The 21,673-nt window shown below is 40.3% G+C and overlaps 1 protein-coding gene across 2 annotated transcripts in view; it reads right to left on the reverse strand.

The window, feature by feature from the left end:
• kcnh7b (potassium channel, voltage gated eag related subfamily H, member 7b) overlaps nt 1-21,673 on the reverse strand; it is a 435,683-nt gene that overhangs the window by 63,752 nt on the left and 350,258 nt on the right. For both annotated transcript variants that reach the window (XM_080199170.1, XM_080199168.1), the window contains one exon: nt 19,493-19,692. In XM_080199170.1, coding sequence (XP_080055296.1) covers nt 19,493-19,692 — 200 coding nt within the window. The remainder of the gene's footprint in view (nt 1-19,492; nt 19,693-21,673) is intronic.

A 21,673-nucleotide genomic window follows, 5' to 3' on the forward strand; every position in this document is an offset into this window, starting at 1 on the left:
TTTTTTGTTTTGGCAAGTTACATTTTTAATCTCTTTTTTTTTGCTTTAGTTTCATTTCTGTCCATTTTCATTTATTTTCAAAATTGTTCAATGTCATATTGCTACACAGAACCATGTACTGCAGAAACATTGGGAGAGATAATGAAAGGAATCAATCCTGTTTAATTTCAGAGGCATCTACAGTCGGAAATATAATATTAACAGCTGCTTCAATAAACGAAGATGGTCAGTGGCTGAAAGCATGACGCTCAGCTGCTGGATGCATTATGTGCGTGTCTGTTACCAATCTCTTTGTTTAGGAAGAGCTTTCCATTTTCAGGACACAAACTCCATCTTGGCTCTTAAAATGTCTGATATTATCAGTAATTGATCCAGGTGAGAAATATAAATTAATGTGTTTCTCCGCTACGTCCAATGTAAATACACTGAGTCAATCTTGTTAAGGATGAAATTGATCTAAGTACTTGCTCAGTCACCATCAAATATCCATGCACTGTGACTTTTGATTGCTGGAATGACTGAGTAACAGAAATATATAGTTGCCTATATGGATACACTAATAAATTGCTTTATATTAGCGGTTCTGGAATTGGCATAATTTGATGACAACTTTATTTGCATATAACTTATATAATGCAGATTCTTTCTAACCATAACCAGCCAAAGGACTGTTGAGATATGTTTTATCCAGTATATCAAACATCAGAATATAATTTCTAAAATAAATAAAATAATAAAATAAGCTACTGGTAATAAACGCATGGTTAGTCCTTGCATAACTAAATCCTGCTTTACTACAAAGTAGGGTTAATCAGAAAGGAAAGATTTTAAAACTCAATACACATCATTTGACCCTTCTCACTTCTTGGTGCGTTCCTACTTATACAATCTAAAACCACATCCAGCATTTGGTTTTTTGTCCGGCAGTCATTGAATAGCATATAAATAGCAAAAATGTGATAAAGGCATATAAACAGTAAGAGGAGGAGCCGGGCCAACTAGGGATCAAAAAAGAGGATTTATGCATGGAGACATAGGGTATAACTGAGTATTAAATTAATACGTTGCATTTGTTTTTACCAAGCAAAATTATGCTATGCATGCCTTGAAGAAAGAGAAGGCAATTAATACACTAGGAGGACTTAAAATTGACAAGGAGAAGGTATTGGATAGGCTGTGTATACATAAAATTGATAAAGCTTCAGGACCGGATAAGATGCATCCAAGGATACTGAGGGAAGTGAGGGTGGAAATTGCAGAGGCCATAGTTTCCATTCTTTCTGAGGCTCAGGGGTGATGCCAGCAGACTGGAGAGTTGCGAATGTTATGTTCTTGTTCAAAAATAAAGTAAAGCCTAGCAACTACAGGTCAGTCAGTTTCACTTTGGTGCTGGGAAATTTCTAGAAATAATAATTGGGACAAAATTAACAGTGACATATATAAGATTAATTAAGAAAGCATGCACAGACTTGTTGAAGAAAAATCATAATTAACAAACTTCCTGAAGTATTCTGAAGAGGTAACAGAGAAATGTATCTTTTCAAAAGCTAACAAGGAAATGCTGTTGATGTTATATTCATGGACTTCCAAATGGCATTTGACAGTTCCGCAGAACAGACTTGTGAGCAAATGTATAGTTCATGCAGTAAAGTGAACAGCAGTAACATGGATCTGGAATCGACTCAGTGAGAAAAAACAGACTGTAGTCAATAGATATTCCTGCCAGAGAATACTTTGTAGTTGAGTTCCTTAAGAATCAGTGTTGGGACTCTTGCTCGTACTGATATACATTTATGTACATATATCTTAATGACCTAGACCGTGGTACAGCCAGGCGACAATATCAAAATTTGCAGATGATACAAAACTTAGAAGCATCCTGAACCATGAGGAGGATAGTATAGAACTTCAAAAGGACATAGGTAAGTTGCTAGAATGGATAGCTAGGTGGCAAAATAAAGTTCAATGCAGAGAAATAATAAGTAATTCATTTTGGCACAAAGAACATGCAAGACAATATAAACTAAAGGGTATAACTCGAAAGGACGTGTAGCAACTCAGGAAACTGGGTGTATATGTTGGGGGTGGCACGGTGGAACAGTGGTTAACCCTGCTGCCTCACAGCGCCAGGCTTCCGGGTTCAATTCTGGCCTCGGGTCACTGTCTGTGTAGAGTTTGCATGTTCTCCTTGTATCTGCATGGGTTTCCTTGGGGGGTTTCAGTTTCCTTCCATGGCCCAAAGATGTGCGGGTCAGGTTGATTGGCCACGCTAAATTGACCCTAGTGTCAGGGGGATTAGCAAGGTAAATATGTGGGGGACAGCAATAAGCCTGGGTGGGATTGTTGTTGGTGCAGACTCGATAGGCTGAATGGCCTCCTTCTGCACTGTAGGCATTCTATGATTCTATGAAATCATTGAATGTAGCAGTACAGGTTGAAAGAGTAGTTAATTGAGCATATAGCATGCTGGACTTTAATAATAGTGGCATAAAGTATAAGAACAAGGAAATTGTATTAAGCTTGTATTACACACGAGTTTGGCCTCAGCTTGAGTATTGCAGTTTTGAGTACTACACTTTAGAAAAGATGTGAAGGCATTGGCAAGAGAGCAAAAAGATTCATAAGAAAGATGCCAGGCATGAGGCAATTTAGTTAAGGACTTAAACTGGAAAAGTTGGGACTGTCTTCCTCGAAGAGAAGGTTGAGAGGACATTTGATAGAAGTATTTAGAATCACGTGGGGTCTGGACAGAGTAGATAGGGAGAAGCTATTCCCATTCATGAAAGGTTGACAATGAGAGGGTACAGATTTAAAGTAACTGCCAAAAGTAGCAACAGTGATATGAGAAAAAAATTCATGCAGTTAAGGTCTGGAATGCATTGCCTGAAAGCATGGTGGAGACAGTTCAATCAAAGCACTCAAAAGGGAATTAGACTGTTATCTGGTAAAGAAGAATATGCAGACTTACAGGGAGAAGATGGGGGAATAGCACAAGTTAAATTGCTCATTCAGAGAGTCAATCCAGACACAATGGGCCTGAATTTACTATCGCGTTGCGCCTGTTTTCGGGCACGAAAACTTGATAAAATCGGGAATGAGGTGAGTAGTGCAATCTGCACTCACCTCTGCATCAGTTCCTCCTTTACCAAGGACCAAAAATTGGGACCGCATTTAAACTTACTTAATGCTTAATTAAACTTACTGCATGCCCAACCTTACTGATACTTCCCCCTTTACCATCAAGTTTGCCATTCCAGAATTGGTGCAAAATAGACATGCTCCTCAAACGCAGGCATTCGGTTAGTGAGGAGGTAAGTGCTGAGCATCTGAAGGCTCTCTGCCTGAGATCGGGGATGGGAGGTCCTCAGGGGAGGTCCTCAGAGGGTTCCTCTGCCTGAGATCAGTGAGGGGGATGGGAGGGTCTGCTGCCACTCTGCGTGAGATCACCGAGGGAGAAGGGGCAGTTCGCTGGCACTCTATCTGAGAATGGTGGGGGGGGGTGTGGGGGGGTTGGAAGGAAGGTGGGAAGGGGCCCACGATCAGTCTGGGCAGCAGAAAGGATGAGGGGTTAAGGGAGTCAGTAATGTTATGGGACAGGGGGAGGCATTATTCGGCCCAGGAGGGATGTGGCAGGGGAGTCGCATTCTACGTTCTTTTTCTGCGCATGCACAGCTGGAGGTGCCAATCAGAGCCATAGGAATTTTAGCACATTAAGCCCCACCCACAGGCTTCTGCAACGTGATCCGGAATTGCCGATACTTTTTCAGGTAGAGTGCGTATGGGGGCACCTGAGAACGGGTTTAAAAGTCAGATCTGAAACACTCCCAGTTTCAAGTCCGTCCAGCACTTTGAATCAAAATGGTAAAATAGGGTCCAAGGGGCCAAATGGCCTCCTGTAGCATTGTAACATTTCTGTGATTCTGGGAATGAGATGAGATTTTGGGTACAAAGCAGCAAGCTGCACAAAGCTGGAAAATGCTCAGCAGATCAGGCAGCAGCTGTAATAGAATCAATAATCTATAAATTCTGGCAATATATGACCTAAAAAAATTGCCAACATGGCAGACAAGAAGTCTTTCAGGCCAAATGAACTGGTAATGGAAGAAAAACCATGCCAACAGTAAAACAGGCATTCTGCTCTTTGGACGTTGTTGGAGGATCCGTCACAAGGTCAGTTAGCCCTGAAACAATGGTCAGAAATGTCTTGTGTCGAGGATCCCAATGGCAGGAATGGAAAGGTGCAGCACATCTGCTCTGGGGCAGAGGTGTTGGCCACATGAAGTCATGCAGTGGTCAGCCAATTAGATTCACAGAGGAGAGGGACTCTGGCCAATCTGACAGGGTTGGGCAGGAAGTCACCAGCCTGCCATTATTTCCGAGGGTTGAAGATCTTGGTGTCATATTTAAATGGCACCCAGACAGTTATCCACTCCCTATCATTCAGCTGCTGGTGAGGATTTTTTAACCCCTAAAAATACTGGCAGTCTTATTGTGACATTTCATGATTTGATTTTGATATGATTTATTATTGTCACATGTATTAACATATAGTGAAAAGTATTGTTTCTTGCGTGCTATACAAAGCATACCGCTCATCGAGAAGGAAAGGAGAGAGTGCAGAATATAGTGTTACAGTCATAGCTAGGATGTAGAGAAAGGTCAACTTAATGTAAGGTAAGTCCATTCAAAAATCTGACAGCAGCAGGGAAGAAGCTGTTCTTGAGTCAGTTGACCTCAGATTTTTATATCTTTTTCCCAACAGAAGAAGGCAGAAGAGAGAATGTTGGGGGTGCATGCGGTCCTTAATTATGCTGGCTGCTTTGCCGAGGCAGCAGGAAGTGTAGACAGAGTCAATGGATGGGAAGCTGGTTTGCATGATGGATTGGGCTACATTCACAACCTTTTGTAGTTCCTTGCTGTTTTGGGCAAAGCAGGAACCATACCAAATTATGATATAATGAGAAAGAATGCTTTCTAAGGTGTATCTGTGAAAGTTGGTGAAGTCGTAGCTGACATGCCAAATTTCCTTAGTCTTCTGAGAAAGTAGAGGCATTGGTGGGCTTTCTTAACCATAGTGATGTGATCTCAGTCTAGTTGGAAACTGGATGCAATGACAGTGTCACGAGCCTGTCTGATGTGTTGCTGCATCAACCTTACAGTGTCTTTGGTGACCCTCGACTCATCCTCCCCCAATCACTGTCAACCAACTATCATTGATCCTAGATCATCTACCCCCATCACAACTGGTCAACACCCCAGCACATTGGAACTCCCCCTCCATTACCATCGACTGGCCAACTGCCATCTTCAACCCTCCATCTATTATCGTTGACCTGTTCTCTGTTACACTCAATGTCAGGACCTCATCATTGACCAACTCAGTATTAACCCTTGATCTCCCCAAATTCATGTTTGAACTACCACCTGTAGGCATTGAGCATTCCTATTTGGTCCAGCTTTCTGCCTCTGATCCACACAAACCTTCAAAGGGCTGTGACCTCCCTTCCTTCACCCATCTGCCCTGTCCCATTTTCCTGTCACAGCCGCCTCCCTCCCTCTCTCCCTTGGTCAACCATGGTCCTTTCTCTTTTTCCAGCCACCACCCAACTTCAATGCACCAAGCCTCCTCTCCTCTAGTTCAATACATCAGACAGGAAAATCAACCCCTAACCACTCTGAATTCACCAGGAGGTCTACTTTGCCTATTGGCTGTCACCTTTAACAGCTGTGATTCTGAAGGCCTGTGCTTCTCATTTGCAATAAGAAGTGTCACAACACCAGGTTAAAATCCAACAGGTTTATTTGTTAGCAAAAGCCACTAGCTTTCGGAGTGTTGTCCCTTCATCAGATAAGTGGGAGTTCTATTCACAAACAGGGCATATAAAGACACAAATTCAATTTACAAAATAATGGTTGGAATGCGAGTCTTAACTTGGTGTTGTGAGACTTCTTACTGTGTTTTCCCCAGTCCAATGCCGGAATCTTCACGTCATGACTTCTCATTTGCTGCATATTTATTCTGAGAGTACACTTTAAGCTGGCGAAGTTATGCTTTAATGAGTATGCATGACTTGCTAATGTGTTAAAAAGAGGTTTCCAGGACTTACTGTTGGGAAACATGATCCACTTTCAATAAGCTGCCAACTTAATAACCAACTTTCAGCAAACCATTGGGAAGCTGACATTTTGCCTCCTGCTTCCTCCTCATTTCCTGCTCCATGAAAGATTCTGCCCAGCAGAACAGCATTTGCTGCACTCAGTAAAACAAGAATGTGGAACCACCTGCTACCTACAAAAGGTCAGTTTATGAATTTTTTTTTTCTCCTGAATGTGGAACTGGGATGAGTTGGCATTCTCTACCTCACTCCCCTCAATTACCAATGGTCCCTCCAATCTAACTATTTATCCCCTCCCTTGGCTTTCTATCAGTCCTTGACTTTGATCTCCTGACTTTGGGGGGATGATCTCACCTTTTCATCCCGTTGGTCTATGAGTGGGGTGAGCTAGCAAGATCAAAAGATGGAAAATCAGGTTCATGCCCAATTTCTTGCCATTCGCGATCTTACCAGGCACGGATATCCAGCAAGTTGATTGTAATATTTAAATCCATTTAAATATGGGCTTAAATATTGTTAGTGAGCCTGGGAAGCAACCATCGGGCCTCACTTGCTTTAGTGGTCTTGTCGGTGAAGGTCCTTCCTGATGAAGATCACATATGGCCCCCATCAATGGGGATCTGACAGCTAGCACTGCCCACCAGATACTCTGGCACTACCAGCTTGGCATTGGCAGTTCCCCTGGACACTGGACAGTGCCAAAGGGGAACAGCATGAGGAAATGGCTGAAGGGAAGGGGTGGATGGGGTTGAGGTCTAAGCTGAAGCAGGTCAGGGGAAACTGTGTACTCTGTCACTGGTGATTGACTGCAGCCAATCAATGGGCTGGGCTGGGGACAAGGAAACTGCATGGGCCTGTTGTGGGTGGGCGGAGTGGCCGGGGGGGAGCGGGGGCAGTGGGGAATGGTTGGCCAATTGGCCAAGAAGGCTAGCAATTGTAGGGGGGATGTTGACTAACAGATCTCTTTGGTTTGTGCAACAGAATGGAGAGATATGCAAATGTGCGGTAGCACCCTCTAGTGTGAGCTATCAGCTTTCCAGCAAGCTTAGGCCCTGCCCCCTCCCCCTCCTGGCAGGAAACAGATTGTGCATTATTTATTGCACAGAGTGGCAGAAGATTGGATTTGTAGGCAAATCCAATCAGGCAGCTGGATTTTCAGCACCACCAGCTCCACACGAGAAATTGGCATGGAGCTACATAAATTATGATGATGCTAATTACCATATATTTTAAATCCCATTAGCTGGCCTGAGACTGAAACCTGTGGGCCTGCTGGAGTCTTCCAATGCCCCCTTCATCCACCCCACCACCAGGAGTAATTCACTCCTGTGGGGTTTAGTAGAGCTCCCCACTTGCAGGAGCTGCTGGCCCAACCCCATTGGAGTGAAGGGGAGCAATTGAGACCCCTCCGAGATGGTTGGGTGATGGGGAGGGTGCTGACTGTGCAGTGCTAGCCTGGCAATGCCAGTCTAGCCAATGCCCAAAGGGCATCTTGGCATAGCCTACCTGGCATCAGGCTGTGCCAAGGGAGTAGGACCTAATGGGGCAGGGCCTAATGGGGACAGGACTTCTGGGGGCAATTGGTGGGGGTGGGAGATCCTGCTGCCACTCTGCACTGCGATCAGTGACAGAGGGAGGGAGGCCAGCGATCTGGGCTGGGCACTGGTGTGGGGGGTGGGAGGTCAGCCTGCTGGTGGGGGTTGGGGCTGTGGGGGCAGGGGGAGGGCAAGTTGGGACTGCTGGTGGGTGAGTAAATTGGGGTTGCGGGGGGGAGGGGATGGTGAGAGATTGAAGCGGGCTGGATGTGGAGGGAGGGGCTGGAGGGATGGGCTAGACTGGGTCTGGACACATTGGGGAGGGCCAGCGATCAGGCTGAACTGGGCACTGACAGACTAGCACGTGCATAGTGGCACGCTCAGTGCTATGCTGCCGGCCTCTCCCAGCCCATTTATTTTCAATGGGATTCACGCTAGTGCACTCTGGAGTGCAGTGTGGGAGATTCTTTGTTAAACTCCCAATGAAAAGACAATGAGATTTACTCCAGTTTTTACGCAAAGTCGACATTTTGAATTTGTTTTGGATGAATTGCCCCCAAGATCTGAAACTCTCTCGTTTTCAGTCTTGTTCGAGACTTTGAGTGTTTTTGTTAAGATGGCTCTCTTCTGAATCTCCTGCATACTCTCTAGTCTATCAACTCCCAGCCTCTGATCTCCTGCCCCCTTCCCAAAGTTACTTGCAGGACGCAACAACATTGTTTGTATCTTGCCAGTTCCAACTGAATGAGGCCCATAGTCCAACTTCAGGGGAATCTCAGGCCACCTCATTCAGGTGGAGGGAATGTACACAACAATGGGTGCACTGGAGCTTTTTCCAAACTTTTAGGTCTTGGTGAGTTCTTCCGCTTTCCTGAGGAATTGACTAAAATCTATGACGCCAATAAGTTATTCCACAGATGCTTCCTATCCTGCTGATTCTTTCTATTTTTATGCTTGGATTTCCAGCATCTGAACTACTTTGTCTTTTGTTCTGTGTAAGCACCAACTCAATTCCTGCTGCAGATATCATCCTGGCTAAACAATAATAAGTTACTGTCAAACACACTGGCATCGAATTTGTGGTTCTAAAGATGGCACAACTGTCAGTGTTTGCTGTCATTACTGTGTAAAACTGACAGCATCTCCTGGCATCCACACATGTGCAGTTAAATCTGGAAACCTTGAAGTTATTCCTTGCTCCTTTGCAGATCGTCTTGTTGAAATCCTTGCAGATATAAATGACTTTATTTGTCATGGATTCCCATTTTTTATGCTGCTAGTTTCACTATAAAAAACCTTAAAACATTACACCTTGTTTAAAAAGATATAAACAAGTTTTTAATAACACATGAAATCAAAATTATTGTTTAACTGTCTTTCTAGCTTTGAAAAGCTAATTTTTACATTTGTGGAACATCAAATTTCTCCAATCCATGATAAAAATCCCAAAGATTTTTAAATAATATATTTTTTTAAATGTTTGTCTGTGATATTTACCTTAATACCAATCTTTATTTAGCTGGCACAGTGGCACAGTGGTTAGCACTGCTACCTTGCAGTGCCAGGGACCCATGCTCGATTCCAGTCTTATGGAGTTTGCACATTCTCCGCGTGTCTGTGTGGGTTTCCTCCGGATGTTCCCGTTTTCTCACACAGTCCAAAGATGGTTAGATTAAGTGGATTGGCCATGCTAAATTGCCCCCTAGGGTCCCAACACTTGTATGTTAGGGGGATTAGCTGGGTAAACAAGGGGTTGTGGGAATAGGGCCGGGATAAGACGTAATGTGGGAGAGTCAGTGGAGACTCGATGGCCAAATGGGCTCTTTCTACACCGTAGGGATTCTATGATTTTATAACTAGTGATGGATAATCAATGCTTTTTACATCCTAGCTTGCTTCTGTGAGATTTCTTTAATGTCTTCATGCCCTTTACTCTGTCCATTGACTTCACTGTTTCTGTGTGCCCAAGATCCGCTATAATTTAAGCTGAAATGAAAATAATGTTGGGGAAGATGAAAGCCACACTGTTTTCTTAAGTGGTCAGGGACTAGAAAGGGGTTTTGGGGATTTTCTATTCTTTAAAAATACTCTGCTCACTTCTCTAGTTTCTCAAAGCTATTTGCAGCATACTTGGAACTGTACACAAGATTGAAATTTCTCTTTCCAAATCTCTTACATCTCAGTTAGGTGATCTAAAATCATTATTATATCAGCATCCTGCATGCTTTTGATGTTAATACTTTATTTTATATCTCCCCCATCCCCCCACCCAAGTCTTTATTTCTAACATATTCACATCCTTGATAAAAGCAAAATACTGTGGATGCTGGAATCTGAAACAAAAACAGACAATGCTGGAAAATCTCAGCAGGGCTGTCAGCATCTGTGGAGAGAGAATAGAGCCAATGTTTCAAGTCTAGATAATGTAGGGTCATCCAGTCTTGAAATGTTGGCTCTATTCTCTCTTCATAGATGCTGTCAGACCTGCTGAGATTTTCCAGCATTTTCTGTTTTTCTTGTACTGGGGATACAATTTGGCTGTCCTTCCAAACAATATTCTCAGACTTGGAGACGTTCTTCATCTTGTTCTGGGCTTGTTTTATTTCCTGCCACTTTTTTTTAATAGTAGCTGATAAGTACTGAGGATTAAGGATCTAAGTGTTTCAACCATCTAGTGAAGTATAGATTCTCTTGTTTGGTTCCTTCTGATGGTACTTGTGACAGTGTGTCTGCTGTTGATTCTTCCCTTGCACATACTCTGTACAGGAGTCATATCTTGTCAATCTTAGTTTGAACCATTGGATTCTGGGCCACATCTTCAAAATTTTTTTCATGATCAGGTTGCTGTCTAGTGGCTTATTGTCTATTTCAATTTTGGAGTCTAAAAATGTTTTCTATGCCCTTGTTGCTGCCAATGCTTCTTTTTCTATCATGGTATATGATTGTTCTGTTTCTGATAGTTATCACTGGGCTACACATCTCTGTGCACTTAAATAAAAACTGCCCTCAGACTTGTAGACAATGCATCTACTGCTACTATGGTCAGTAATTCTGGGTCATAATGTACCAAGACATTAAAATTTCAAAAGACATTAAAATTTATTTATTCCTTTCAAAAGCATTTTGCTCATTCACATTCCAGCATCACCGTTGATCCTGTCCCCAGTGCTGTCTCAAGGGTTCGTTGACCTCTGTTAAATCTGATAGGAATGTGCCTACTTGGTTGAGCATCCCAGGGAACCTTTGAAGCTCAGTTATGTTCCTCAGTTGTGGAAATTCTCTAACTACTTTTGGTTTTTGCGAATCAACTGTGATTCCAGTGGATTACACTATGTGATCTAGAAATCTGATCATTGATTTGGCGAACTCAGGCTTCTCATTCACTGTTAGGCCTGCATTCTGGAAGACTCTCAGAACTGCTCTGGTTCTGTGATCATGCTCTTCACTTGTAGAGCCTTGTGTCACAGCCATTTGGCATATTACTGCCCCCCATGTGTAAGATATTGTTCCCTGGAAAATCTTTAGAGCTGGCAAAGCAAAGGGAAATCAATTGAAACATTAATGACCAAATGGCATTCTAAGACTGGTCGACAATTTGAATTCTTTGTACAGAGGTAACTGCCATGATTCACTGCTCAGAACCAATTTGGCAGGTAAAATTCTTTTGGCAAGTATGACAAGGCTCTCATCCACTGTGAAGCCCTTGGTTGGATCTCACATTTGACTGATTTGTTTAACTGAGTTAAATCCATGGAGATTCTTATAGAACCATTTGGCTTTGGGACAGTGACCATTCATGAACACCATTATTGTTGGTATGGTAACCAATGGGACAACTCCTTGCCATTGCATCTCTTCAATTTCACCCTGAGTCTATTGAAGAATAAGTGAGGAATATTCCTTTGTGTAAAGAAGCAAATTGGTTTAGCATCAATTCATATGGTGTTATGGTACTTGGTTTTTAGGTTCCTTGGCCCTGTAAACAAATTTGGAAATTCATTTCAAAATGTACTGCTGTAGTTTTCATTAGCAACTCTGCACATTTTAGAGATGAATTTCAGTGTTAGGTGTGCCTTTCTGCTTGGCAGAGAGCCCTCTAGATTTTGAACAGCATAGAGAAGTTCAAAGATTCCTTGGTCTCTAGATTTGAGCTTTGCCATGATTTTGACCTTTGACTTTTAAAGATTTCACCCCCCCCCCATGACCTTGTAATTTGATTGATGAGAGTTGCAGTGCAATCTGTTTGAGCCCATTTGACTTCGTCTGATAAGACAAAAATCCTTGCTTCTGTGTCTAGTTCAACTACGCTGGGCTGTCCATCCACTTCGAGTTTAATACTCCAAAATTTGTTTTCAGCACCATCTACCACACACAGGAAGACTTGTTCCTTTGCTTGTACTTCTTCCACTTGTATGTCACTACAGTTTAAAATTTTCTCCTTTTTACATGTTGTTTTCCAGAGACAAACAGTTTTGAAATGGTCTACTTTTCTGCAGTTCTGGTACTCTTCTGGACATTCTTTATGCTAATGTGGTTTGCCCCCCCCCCGCACTGAAAACATTTCAAAATGGTATCTGTACACTTTTCCACATTTTGCTGGGCTTAGGCATCCTTTCCCTTTTATCATCTACAAACTGAATTAATCTCAGTTGAACTTTCATTGGGACCTATCCTTCCCTGTGAACAAATCATAGAATCCTACATTGCAGAAGGAGGCCATCTGGCCAACGAGGCTGCACCAACCACAATCCCATCCAGGCCCATCCCATAACCTTATGCATTTACCCTAGTTAGTCCCCCTGACATTAAGGGGAAATTTAGCATGGCCAATTCACCGAACCTGTACATCTTTGGACTGTGGGAGGAAACTGGAGAACCGGGAGGAAAACACATAGACACGGGGAGAATGTACAAACTCTACACAGTGACCGAGGCTGGAATTGAACCCAGGTCCCTGGTGCTGCGAGGCAGCAGTGCTAAACACTGTGCCACCATGCCACCCGCAGATTCAGATTCTATTCAGAGTTCTATTTGCCTTGGCATCTGCATTGCTTTTACTAATGTCAATTCCTGTCTTGTTTGTAAGAGATCTGATAAAGCTTAACCTAGAACCCTGACTATAATTCTGCCATGAATCAGTTCATCCTTTAAGATTCCATATTCATTGTTCCCTGCCAACCTGTAAAGGTTGTTAATGAACAAATCAATGCTTTCCCCGGACTTCATTTTATTTATTAAATGTGTTCCACTCTAACATAAAATTTTGATGGGACTTGAAATGTTTGTGCAATCATGGAACAGCTCTGTACCTTATGAACCTTTTAAATCTAGTTGTCCCAGTTCTGGTGCTGTTGCGAGCTTTCTGCACTCTGAAATTACTCTGGGAATGGTAGTATGGATTTCATGCCCAGGAATTGTTCCTGCTTCTGTGCTGCCATTTGCTGCTTTGGGCCTTTGCTCACCACTGTCCAGTCTCTGGGTCTGTGTCTCAGCTTGTATCTGCTACTCCCATGATGTTTTGACATTTTGGTGAACTTTAATTGTTTTTCTTTTACCCTTTCTTCGAGGATCTTTTTTCTTGCCAGCCCTGTATCTTCTTTTTAAGGGCCGTTGGGTCTTTTACTTGCTGCACCCAAATTTTGTTGTGTGGTCAGGGTCTAAACAGGATTAAATCTTGGTGTATACTTGAGGTCAATGGTGATTGCCATCAATTCACTGATCACAAAATCTTAGCCATTTGGAATCAGATTATTGCCCTGTATGCATGGCCCCAGAAGGTAGAAACTAATTTGGCTTGATTTCAGTGTTGTGTCTGACTCCATTGTCAAACAATTTATGAACAAATTACAGTACAGTCCATTTATTTTAAATATATTTGTAAAAAAAATTTCAAGATTCTGTACATGATGTTCTTCTCAATTAGACAATAGCATGACCAACTGAAGATAAAAATATTATTTGTAATGCAAACAGTAGGGCTATTTCTTTTCATTGTACTAATATGACAAGAGAAATTTGCTTTCCCATTTGGTATCATTTTTAGTCCTACCAGACCTTCTGTTTCCCTACCTCACCTCAGTGCCTGTTACACTCAGACAGCTCGAGGAATGAACATGATAGTTGGCCAGACGATGAGTGTGCATAAAACCACCAACTGTTTTCTCCTACTCCCACCAAAATATGTGGTCTCCCTGACTTGGTGCAGCAACCATTTAACATGAAGCCTTATCCTGTACTTGGAATTAAAAAAATGTACGACACTTTTTCATTCAATAAGAAAGTTTAGCTTATCACTTGACAAACTTATTGTGTAAAGCAAAGACTGCAGCATATCAAGTTTGCTCTGCAGTCATTGACATGTGCTATTGAATTACTTGGATTACTGATGGACAAGTCACAGATATTCAAAAACAATTCCAGTCTGTAAAAAATTAGGATAAGGTTTTCCTAATGGCTCTAGCTGGAAGCTTTGTTGCTGATAGCTTACACTGCAGTACTGATGACAATACTATAGGTCAAGGATCCTATATTTGAAATCGTCAGGGCTGATTGCATTTTGGTTTACAGATGATTTCGGTTTTCAGGTACTGCATCTAAACTTACATTATGATAGCCTATAGTCTAAAGTAAATGGCTAGAAAAGTAAGATGTATTATGGAAGAATAAATACAGGATACAGAGTGGCATGGTGGCACAGTGATTATCCTGCCTCAGAGTGCCAGGAACCTGGGTTCAATTCTAGCCTTGGTTGACTGTCTGAGTGGAGTTTGCATATTCTCCCTGTGTCTGCGTGGGTTTCCTCCGGGTGCTCCAGTTTCCCAGTCCAAAGATGTGTGGGTTAGGTTGATTGGCCATGCTAAATTGATCCTATTGTCAGGAGGATTAGCAAGGTAAATGAGGGTTGCAGGAATAGGGCCTGGATGGGATTGTGGATGGTGCAGACTCAATGGGCCAAATGGCTTTCTTCTGTACTGTAAGGATTCTACGTGATAACAAGTTTCTTTTTGAAAAGTTCATCACAAAAATTGCAAGGTAAATAATGCTGGTGGACAACTTGATTTCTTATGCTAAAGATGGATAAGGCTCAAAAAATAGTGTGGCTTTCGGATGTATTTAGTTTTCAGATTTATGGATGGAGGATTCTCGACCTGTACCTTCACTGAATTCTATAGTACAGCAGCTAGAACTGTAGACAACGTGAGTGGATCAATGGTGATTACTTCTGTTTCTCTTCCAAGGTTAAGTGCTGGTTGAGATAGTCAGGAAGAAGCACATGTCATTGCTGAAAGTCAGTTTCATGGGTTAAAGTAGTCTGGACAGTCACTTGAAATTCAATACTTAGAAGAAGATAGTGGTTGGGTTTTGCAGAAAATATCTTCAAAACAACTGTCTTCAACTAAAACATGATAGAATGCTGTTTATTTAATTAAGTGAAGAAAATGCACAGTACAATATAGAAAGGCTACTTATATCTATATTGTAATGAAGAAGACAGAAATAAAGTGGTGGTGCACCTGCACCAACACTTGCACTCCTGATAAAATTTTGTCTTGTGGGAGCCTGATTCTGGTTAATATAAATTACCGTGAATTTGTGAGAACTTTCTCAATATCCCTGAATTCTTAAATGCAGTTTCACCAAGAAAACACCTTCTCCTTTTTGCTTAACTGGTGGCAATAGTCACATGCAATTTTTTCCTCACTTTACTTAAATATGAACTGAAGCCTTCATCCTTCTGAAATCGATAAGACACATTCATTATGCTGGCATGAATAACATTAGATAATTGCTTATATGAGTAAATCTAAAACTAAGTTCCATGTTTAATGGAAATTGGACAATTATGCTGAAAGGGAAGAATATATTAATGAAGTGTACTAATTAGACAAAGTTTAAACATAAAGTTTCATAATATAGTTTAAAACAGATATTCCTGTCTCTTTTTTTGAAAAACCGAGTTGAACTTTGCCCCATGGTGCAGGCTATATCATGGTTACAAAGAACAAAAGGAAAAACAAGTAATACCAAGTAAAAGCCAAAGCACCATCAATAACTGTTCCACATGCAAAGTCACTTAGGATCAATAAAATTAGCAATTTAAATTTATATTCTGATATTTCTGCCCATTCATTCCTCTTGGATATCGAGGCCACAGTGCAAAAAATAAACTATGGCCCACAATCTAAAATGGGAACAGTCTGCAAACAACCACACTGGCACCAAGCTATTACAAGTATGAAACTCCATTCCATTTGGTTTTAATTATTAGAAATATTTTAAAAAAGTAAAAATTAATATTTTTCACCTTCTGTTTTCTTTATCTCCCTTTATCTCATCTTTCTCTCTCTATTTGCCTTCTGTATACTTTTTTCTTTTAATTAATTATTATAATTTATATTATTATACAATTATTATAATTTATATAATTATGTAATTATTATAATTTATACATGTCTCATTGAGGATTGTACCATCTGATTTTTTGAAGTGACAAGCTTTTGTTGCTTGTCTTGCTCACACACTGCAAATCACCTCCAGAGGATGTCATGCTGAAATGGATCTATAAATACTGAAGTCAATGCCCCCCCACACCTCCCCTCCGCCACGTTCCCCCTGACGCCCTGGTTTTCCCGGCCTAGCACATAGGTTTACTTCCTGGCTTCCTCCCCCTGCTGCTGACCTCCTTGCGTGAAATTTTAGGCCTCCCACCTCCCTCAGTCCCACTTTGCAACCTCCCCCCCATCATTCCTCCTCTGCCTGCAAAACCACTGATGGGGGAACCACAAAATTATGCCCCGTAGGTATCAATTTATCAACTAAAAACCCAATGTAAAGTCTTTGAGCAGTTGTATGCATACTGAATGGTTCCTTCATTGCTGACCACAAAATCCCTTAGCCATTCCCAAAAGCCCCTTAGCCATACAGAAGAACATATTTAAGCTGTGGAAAATAAATCCGCTGCACATAATATCTTTTTTAAAGTAGCACTCTTAAAAGTGAATGTTGCAATTAAATATAAAATTAATATACATTTCTTCTCATAGCATATTGTATGTCAAAGGAGAAATTTCAATTGTTTACTTTTGACTGGAAATGCAGTGAAATGTTGCTGCTTTCCTTCATGATGTAGTTTGTAAGTTGTAGCTTGCTTCCATCAACTTAACATCTAACAATTGTAACACATAACACCATACATTCTACTGACTCTAGTGGAGACTTCCCTCTACATTACACATATATAATCTGGATTTCCATATTCTTTCATTTTTTTGCAATAAGAGCTCTCTGATTTTATGATAATGATGTTCGAGCGTGTCAAGCAGTTTGCTCAAATACATACAAATCTGACAACTGTGCAATGTTTTAGAGGCTAGAAAATTGCAGTTAATCCTTGTAATGCTGTCATGCACATGGTTTGAACTTAAAATACTCAGACATGGAAAATAAATCACATTGACAAAGCAAGGCAACTTGTCCACAGTCATAAAGATAAAAATGTTTACCAGGAAATCTACGCAACATAATCATATGCACATGGAAATAAAAAATGATATGGGTACCGTGGACTGCGGGATACAAAAGTTTAAAGAAATTACAACCAATTATTAAGGTATATGTAAAGTTGTAATTTGTTTCTGTTATCAATGTCTTATGCTTTTCTCCCACAATTCACCTTACCCCCTTTCTTTATAATTCATTACCTAACTACTGGCCCATGCAGAAATCCCACAAATTAAACTTAGAAAATACCCAAATAGCTGCAAAAATAACACTAATGCGTTTTCACACTTGTAAACAGCAATGACATGTACCTCCTGTTCTTACCAGAGGGGGTTGGTTGAATTATTCCAAGCATGATGTTGTGAAGCAGATAAGGAAGAGATAAGCTTTTATAAATACAACAAATAATTCACATTGCTTTTGTTTTTACTCTGATGCATCTTAACATTGGGACTTCAAACACGATGAATAAAATCTTACATATTTGTCAAACTGAAAGGACATATCTGAAATAAAACAGAAAATGCTTGAAAAGCTCAGCAGGCCTGGCAGCATCTATTGAGAGAGTCAGTTTGCACTCTGAAGAAGGGTCATATAAACTTGGGACATTAACTCTGTGGGGTGTTTGGTGGGGGGTGTATTTTCCGGCCTCCTCGCTGCATGTTTTTCATGGCAGGAGGTGGCATGCTGTTTGTCAGTGGCGGCATCTTCTGGTGCTATTGCTGTCAATGGGATTTCCCACTGACTGCACCTTACGCCACCGAGAAACCCATGGAAGGGTGCACTGTTGTGGGACCAGAAGATCCCGTCGACATGAGCAGCCGAAGAATTCTGATCTCTGTTTCTTCCCCCCATGGATGCTGCCAGACTTGCTGAGTTTTTACAGCACTCTCTGTTTTGATTTCTGATTTCTAGCCTCTGCAGTACTTTATTTTTATATCAGAGAAAATATCCTTTGGTACTTTTGTAACTGATATCTAAGAATTTAGGAATGGAAAAATTCTTGCATTATGTGTTTGAACAGCTGTTAAATAACTCTGGGATTATAAACTCCACTGGGAATGAAAACACCACACAAATGTAATATTTGTAACACATGTTAATAGATTTGTTTGAATTTTGTTTACCTTTTTTATTAATAAATAAATTAGCACTTATGTTAAAGTAGATCGTAGTACAATTTCACTTCAAGATGTTATCAAAGGATTACAAATATTATGCAGTGGAACCTCAACCCCAATCTGTTTAATGAAGGAGATTTACTGTTTATTTTGGGCCTGAAATGCTACAGTTTAAACAAAAAGGCTGCAAATATTGCTAAATGATTGACCAAAAAAGATACAGTTGTGCATTATAAAAATAAATCCTGCCAACCTGAACGTGTGTCCAGGGACAGGAATGATCACAACTGCGGAATATCTGTGCTCTCCAGGGAAGTGGGTTTTGTTAGGCTGGAAAGTGGGATGCATAGGCATTGCTCTCATATGGCCCTGTTTCAAAACGGTTGATCATGTGCTGGCTTCTTGCATCAATTTATTAAAAAATGTGAGCTGATTTACAAAAATTACAGGCATTTGTTTTTTGTGTGATGGAAGTGAAAATTATCTTGACATATTTACAAAATTATCCTTAACCTGTCAGCTACTTAATACCTAATTTAATAAGGATTTCCTATACTTGTAAGACTGTTAAGTGGCATATTGCCGATAATTTTGAAGCAGGTGTCAAAACACCAGGATATTTCTATTGTAGCTAATGTAGTATCGGCAATAAAATATGATCATAGTATCTTGTTATTCTACTTAAATTCACATCTTCAAATACTATTTGTATTGATACGGTGAAGCACAGGGAGCTATATTTAATGTTTGACAGTACTGACTGGATTTCTGATTGGATCACTCACAGGTTACTTTCTAAACAGTTAAAGAACTTGTGCACATTGAATGAAAGCCTCCATTCCATCAATATTTAGTTATGTAGGTTATAAATAGGAAAATGATATATGGGATTATTTTGAAACATCAGAATTCTAATAGAGTATTCCTGATCATGATTACCATATGTATGTTTCTTTCAACCTTAAATCTTAGTTTTATTTTGTTATTTTACTCAATTTAATCTCTGTTGCAGAATTCTAATTTATCAAGAGTGCCAAGCATTAACAGCAATTGCTGTGTTCCATATATCTTCCTGTGTTTATTAATAGCACATTGACAACTAGTCAACTGCTTCCAGTTGTCACAGATAATCCTCTGTTCCACTATTTACAGGTTTTGTCAACCACAGTTCTGCCTACTCAAAAAGAATCTCACGAACGAACAGATCCATTGGACATACCATGTTCATATCTATTCCATTTGTATACGTCCAGGCATGTTGGAAGTATTCCTCCAGTCTCTGACGGAGAGGATTGGGAATCTGATGAAAGCGTATGAATTCCTTGACTCGAAGCATTTGCATGTGATACCTTGCTGTTCCAGAATAAAGCCTTTGGATAATTGCTGAGACATTACCAAAGATACTGGCATACATTAGTGCTGGTCAAGGAGAAAACAGAGATTCAATCAGATAGGTTAGGCAGCATTTACATTTAATATATTTTTAAATATAGTATATACAGGACTTACGCATAAACCTTTTGGCCATTATATGAGCTGAATTGGTGCTTTTGAAGTAATTATGAATGATCTTGAATCATAATTGTCAAAACTAGCTACTTTCCTTTGGTGTATCAAATATGCCAGATAATTTGCCTGACCACAGATTTTAAAAAGTCATGAATAAAATTAAATCAAGCTTTGTTGGTATTTCCCCAGTTTATAAAATCAAAGGCCTTCACTTTGCATTTTCTTTCATAATCACATTGTGGAAATACCAATAAATGTAACCATTAACGTTAGAGTACTCAGGATATTCAGCAAGGGTAATAAAGTTTCAAATACAGTTTAAACTCAAGTTATTTAATAGTCTGGTTTAGGGAGGGTGATTGGGTGTCTATAAAAGAGCAATGTTTGGATCCTTGACAAGAAGCTGAGAGTTACTGCTAGCCCCTCAAGACTTGCTGTCAACTTGTATGATTCTAATATGTTTTAAAGCAGCTTCAACCAGCTGTCTTGGAAATCACCTGATTCGGGATTTGAAACACTGTACTTTTATACACTTGCGCTCACGCAATGTTGCTCAATACCAGGCCACCAGAATGAATGCGCCATAGCTGAGTAAACATGATCCGTACGAAGATTTTGTGCAGCATTTATATCACTACAAGCATAAGTGCAATTCAAATATCTTGATATAGAATATAGTAAGGCTATAAATAAGCAATGTGAAATGAGTGACTGCCTTTAAAACCCAGTTGATAGCATTTAAGGTAGTCACTGTAACAAACCAATGTATTAATCTTGCACATTTCTCTGCAAAGCCAAATTCTAAAACACCAACAGATATAATTGGATCACAAATCTTAGAACATTGTTAACCTAAATATGGAATTCCATTCAGTAGATCACTTGCCATTAACACTGAAATCAATCGTAATCCTTAGCCACACTAGAAAGTTCTCACTTATTTTTGTTTCCAGTGCCCAGCAGAATGGGTAGAATTGTCCAATTGTTCGGTTTGATCTAAAGACATTTTACATTCTGAGTTTAACCTCTGAGTGCCACCATGCCCTAGTACAAGGTAATTTGTATTATATTCTCATCATCACAGCAACCATTTTGACTGGTTTAACTTATACCCTTAGTATGTCTAGCCTTTTGTGCTGAGAAATATCTATTAAATATCAACTCAGTAACGTCACCATGTCCTGATTAGGGTTCTAGTCGCCACTTAAATTCAGCAGACCCAAGGATATACTGAGCTACCTATATAGGGTACTATGCATCATGAATTTTTTTCCACACATGTAAGTTATGCAGTAGTTGTACAGCCAGTACAAGCTGGTTATGCGCACCTTGCATAATATATAAATTAATAAGATCACACCATCGTGAATGATAATGGTGGCTTCAACAATCCATGGAAATTTCAAACAAAGCACTGATCTCACACTGGAACTGACATGTTCTAATCACCATTGCCAGGCTATTATCTTGGGTGCACCACAGTGGAATAAATAAGATCTGTACTAAGATGAATTTATATTAAAACAAGCATACATCTCGGAAAAATCTATGGATACAATATTCCTAAAAATAATATATATAACTAAGACATAACTGAGGGACTGGACTGAGATTCAGAAATTGTTCTTCCAGGTAAACTAACTCAGCCTTTTAAAATGTATCATTATCGCGTCAGCTTATTCAGAACTGGCAGTGTCATGAGTAAAATAAATTACTGGCCAATACTGACTGTATCTCATAAATAACTCTAGACAATTATGACAACAAGGAGGTGGGGGGCAGATTTTATGACATAGTTCTTTACATAATATAGACCAGGTCAAACACAAGAACATCACAGAAGTGTAGGAACAGTTTCAGAGATTTATTATCCTTGAGGTCATCTTCAATG

The sequence above is a fragment of the Carcharhinus amblyrhynchos genome, chromosome 11 (assembly GCF_965287045.1).
Source record: "Carcharhinus amblyrhynchos chromosome 11, sCarAmb.v2.hapA, whole genome shotgun sequence".
In the NCBI taxonomy this organism is placed as follows: Eukaryota; Metazoa; Chordata; class Chondrichthyes; order Carcharhiniformes; family Carcharhinidae; genus Carcharhinus; species Carcharhinus amblyrhynchos.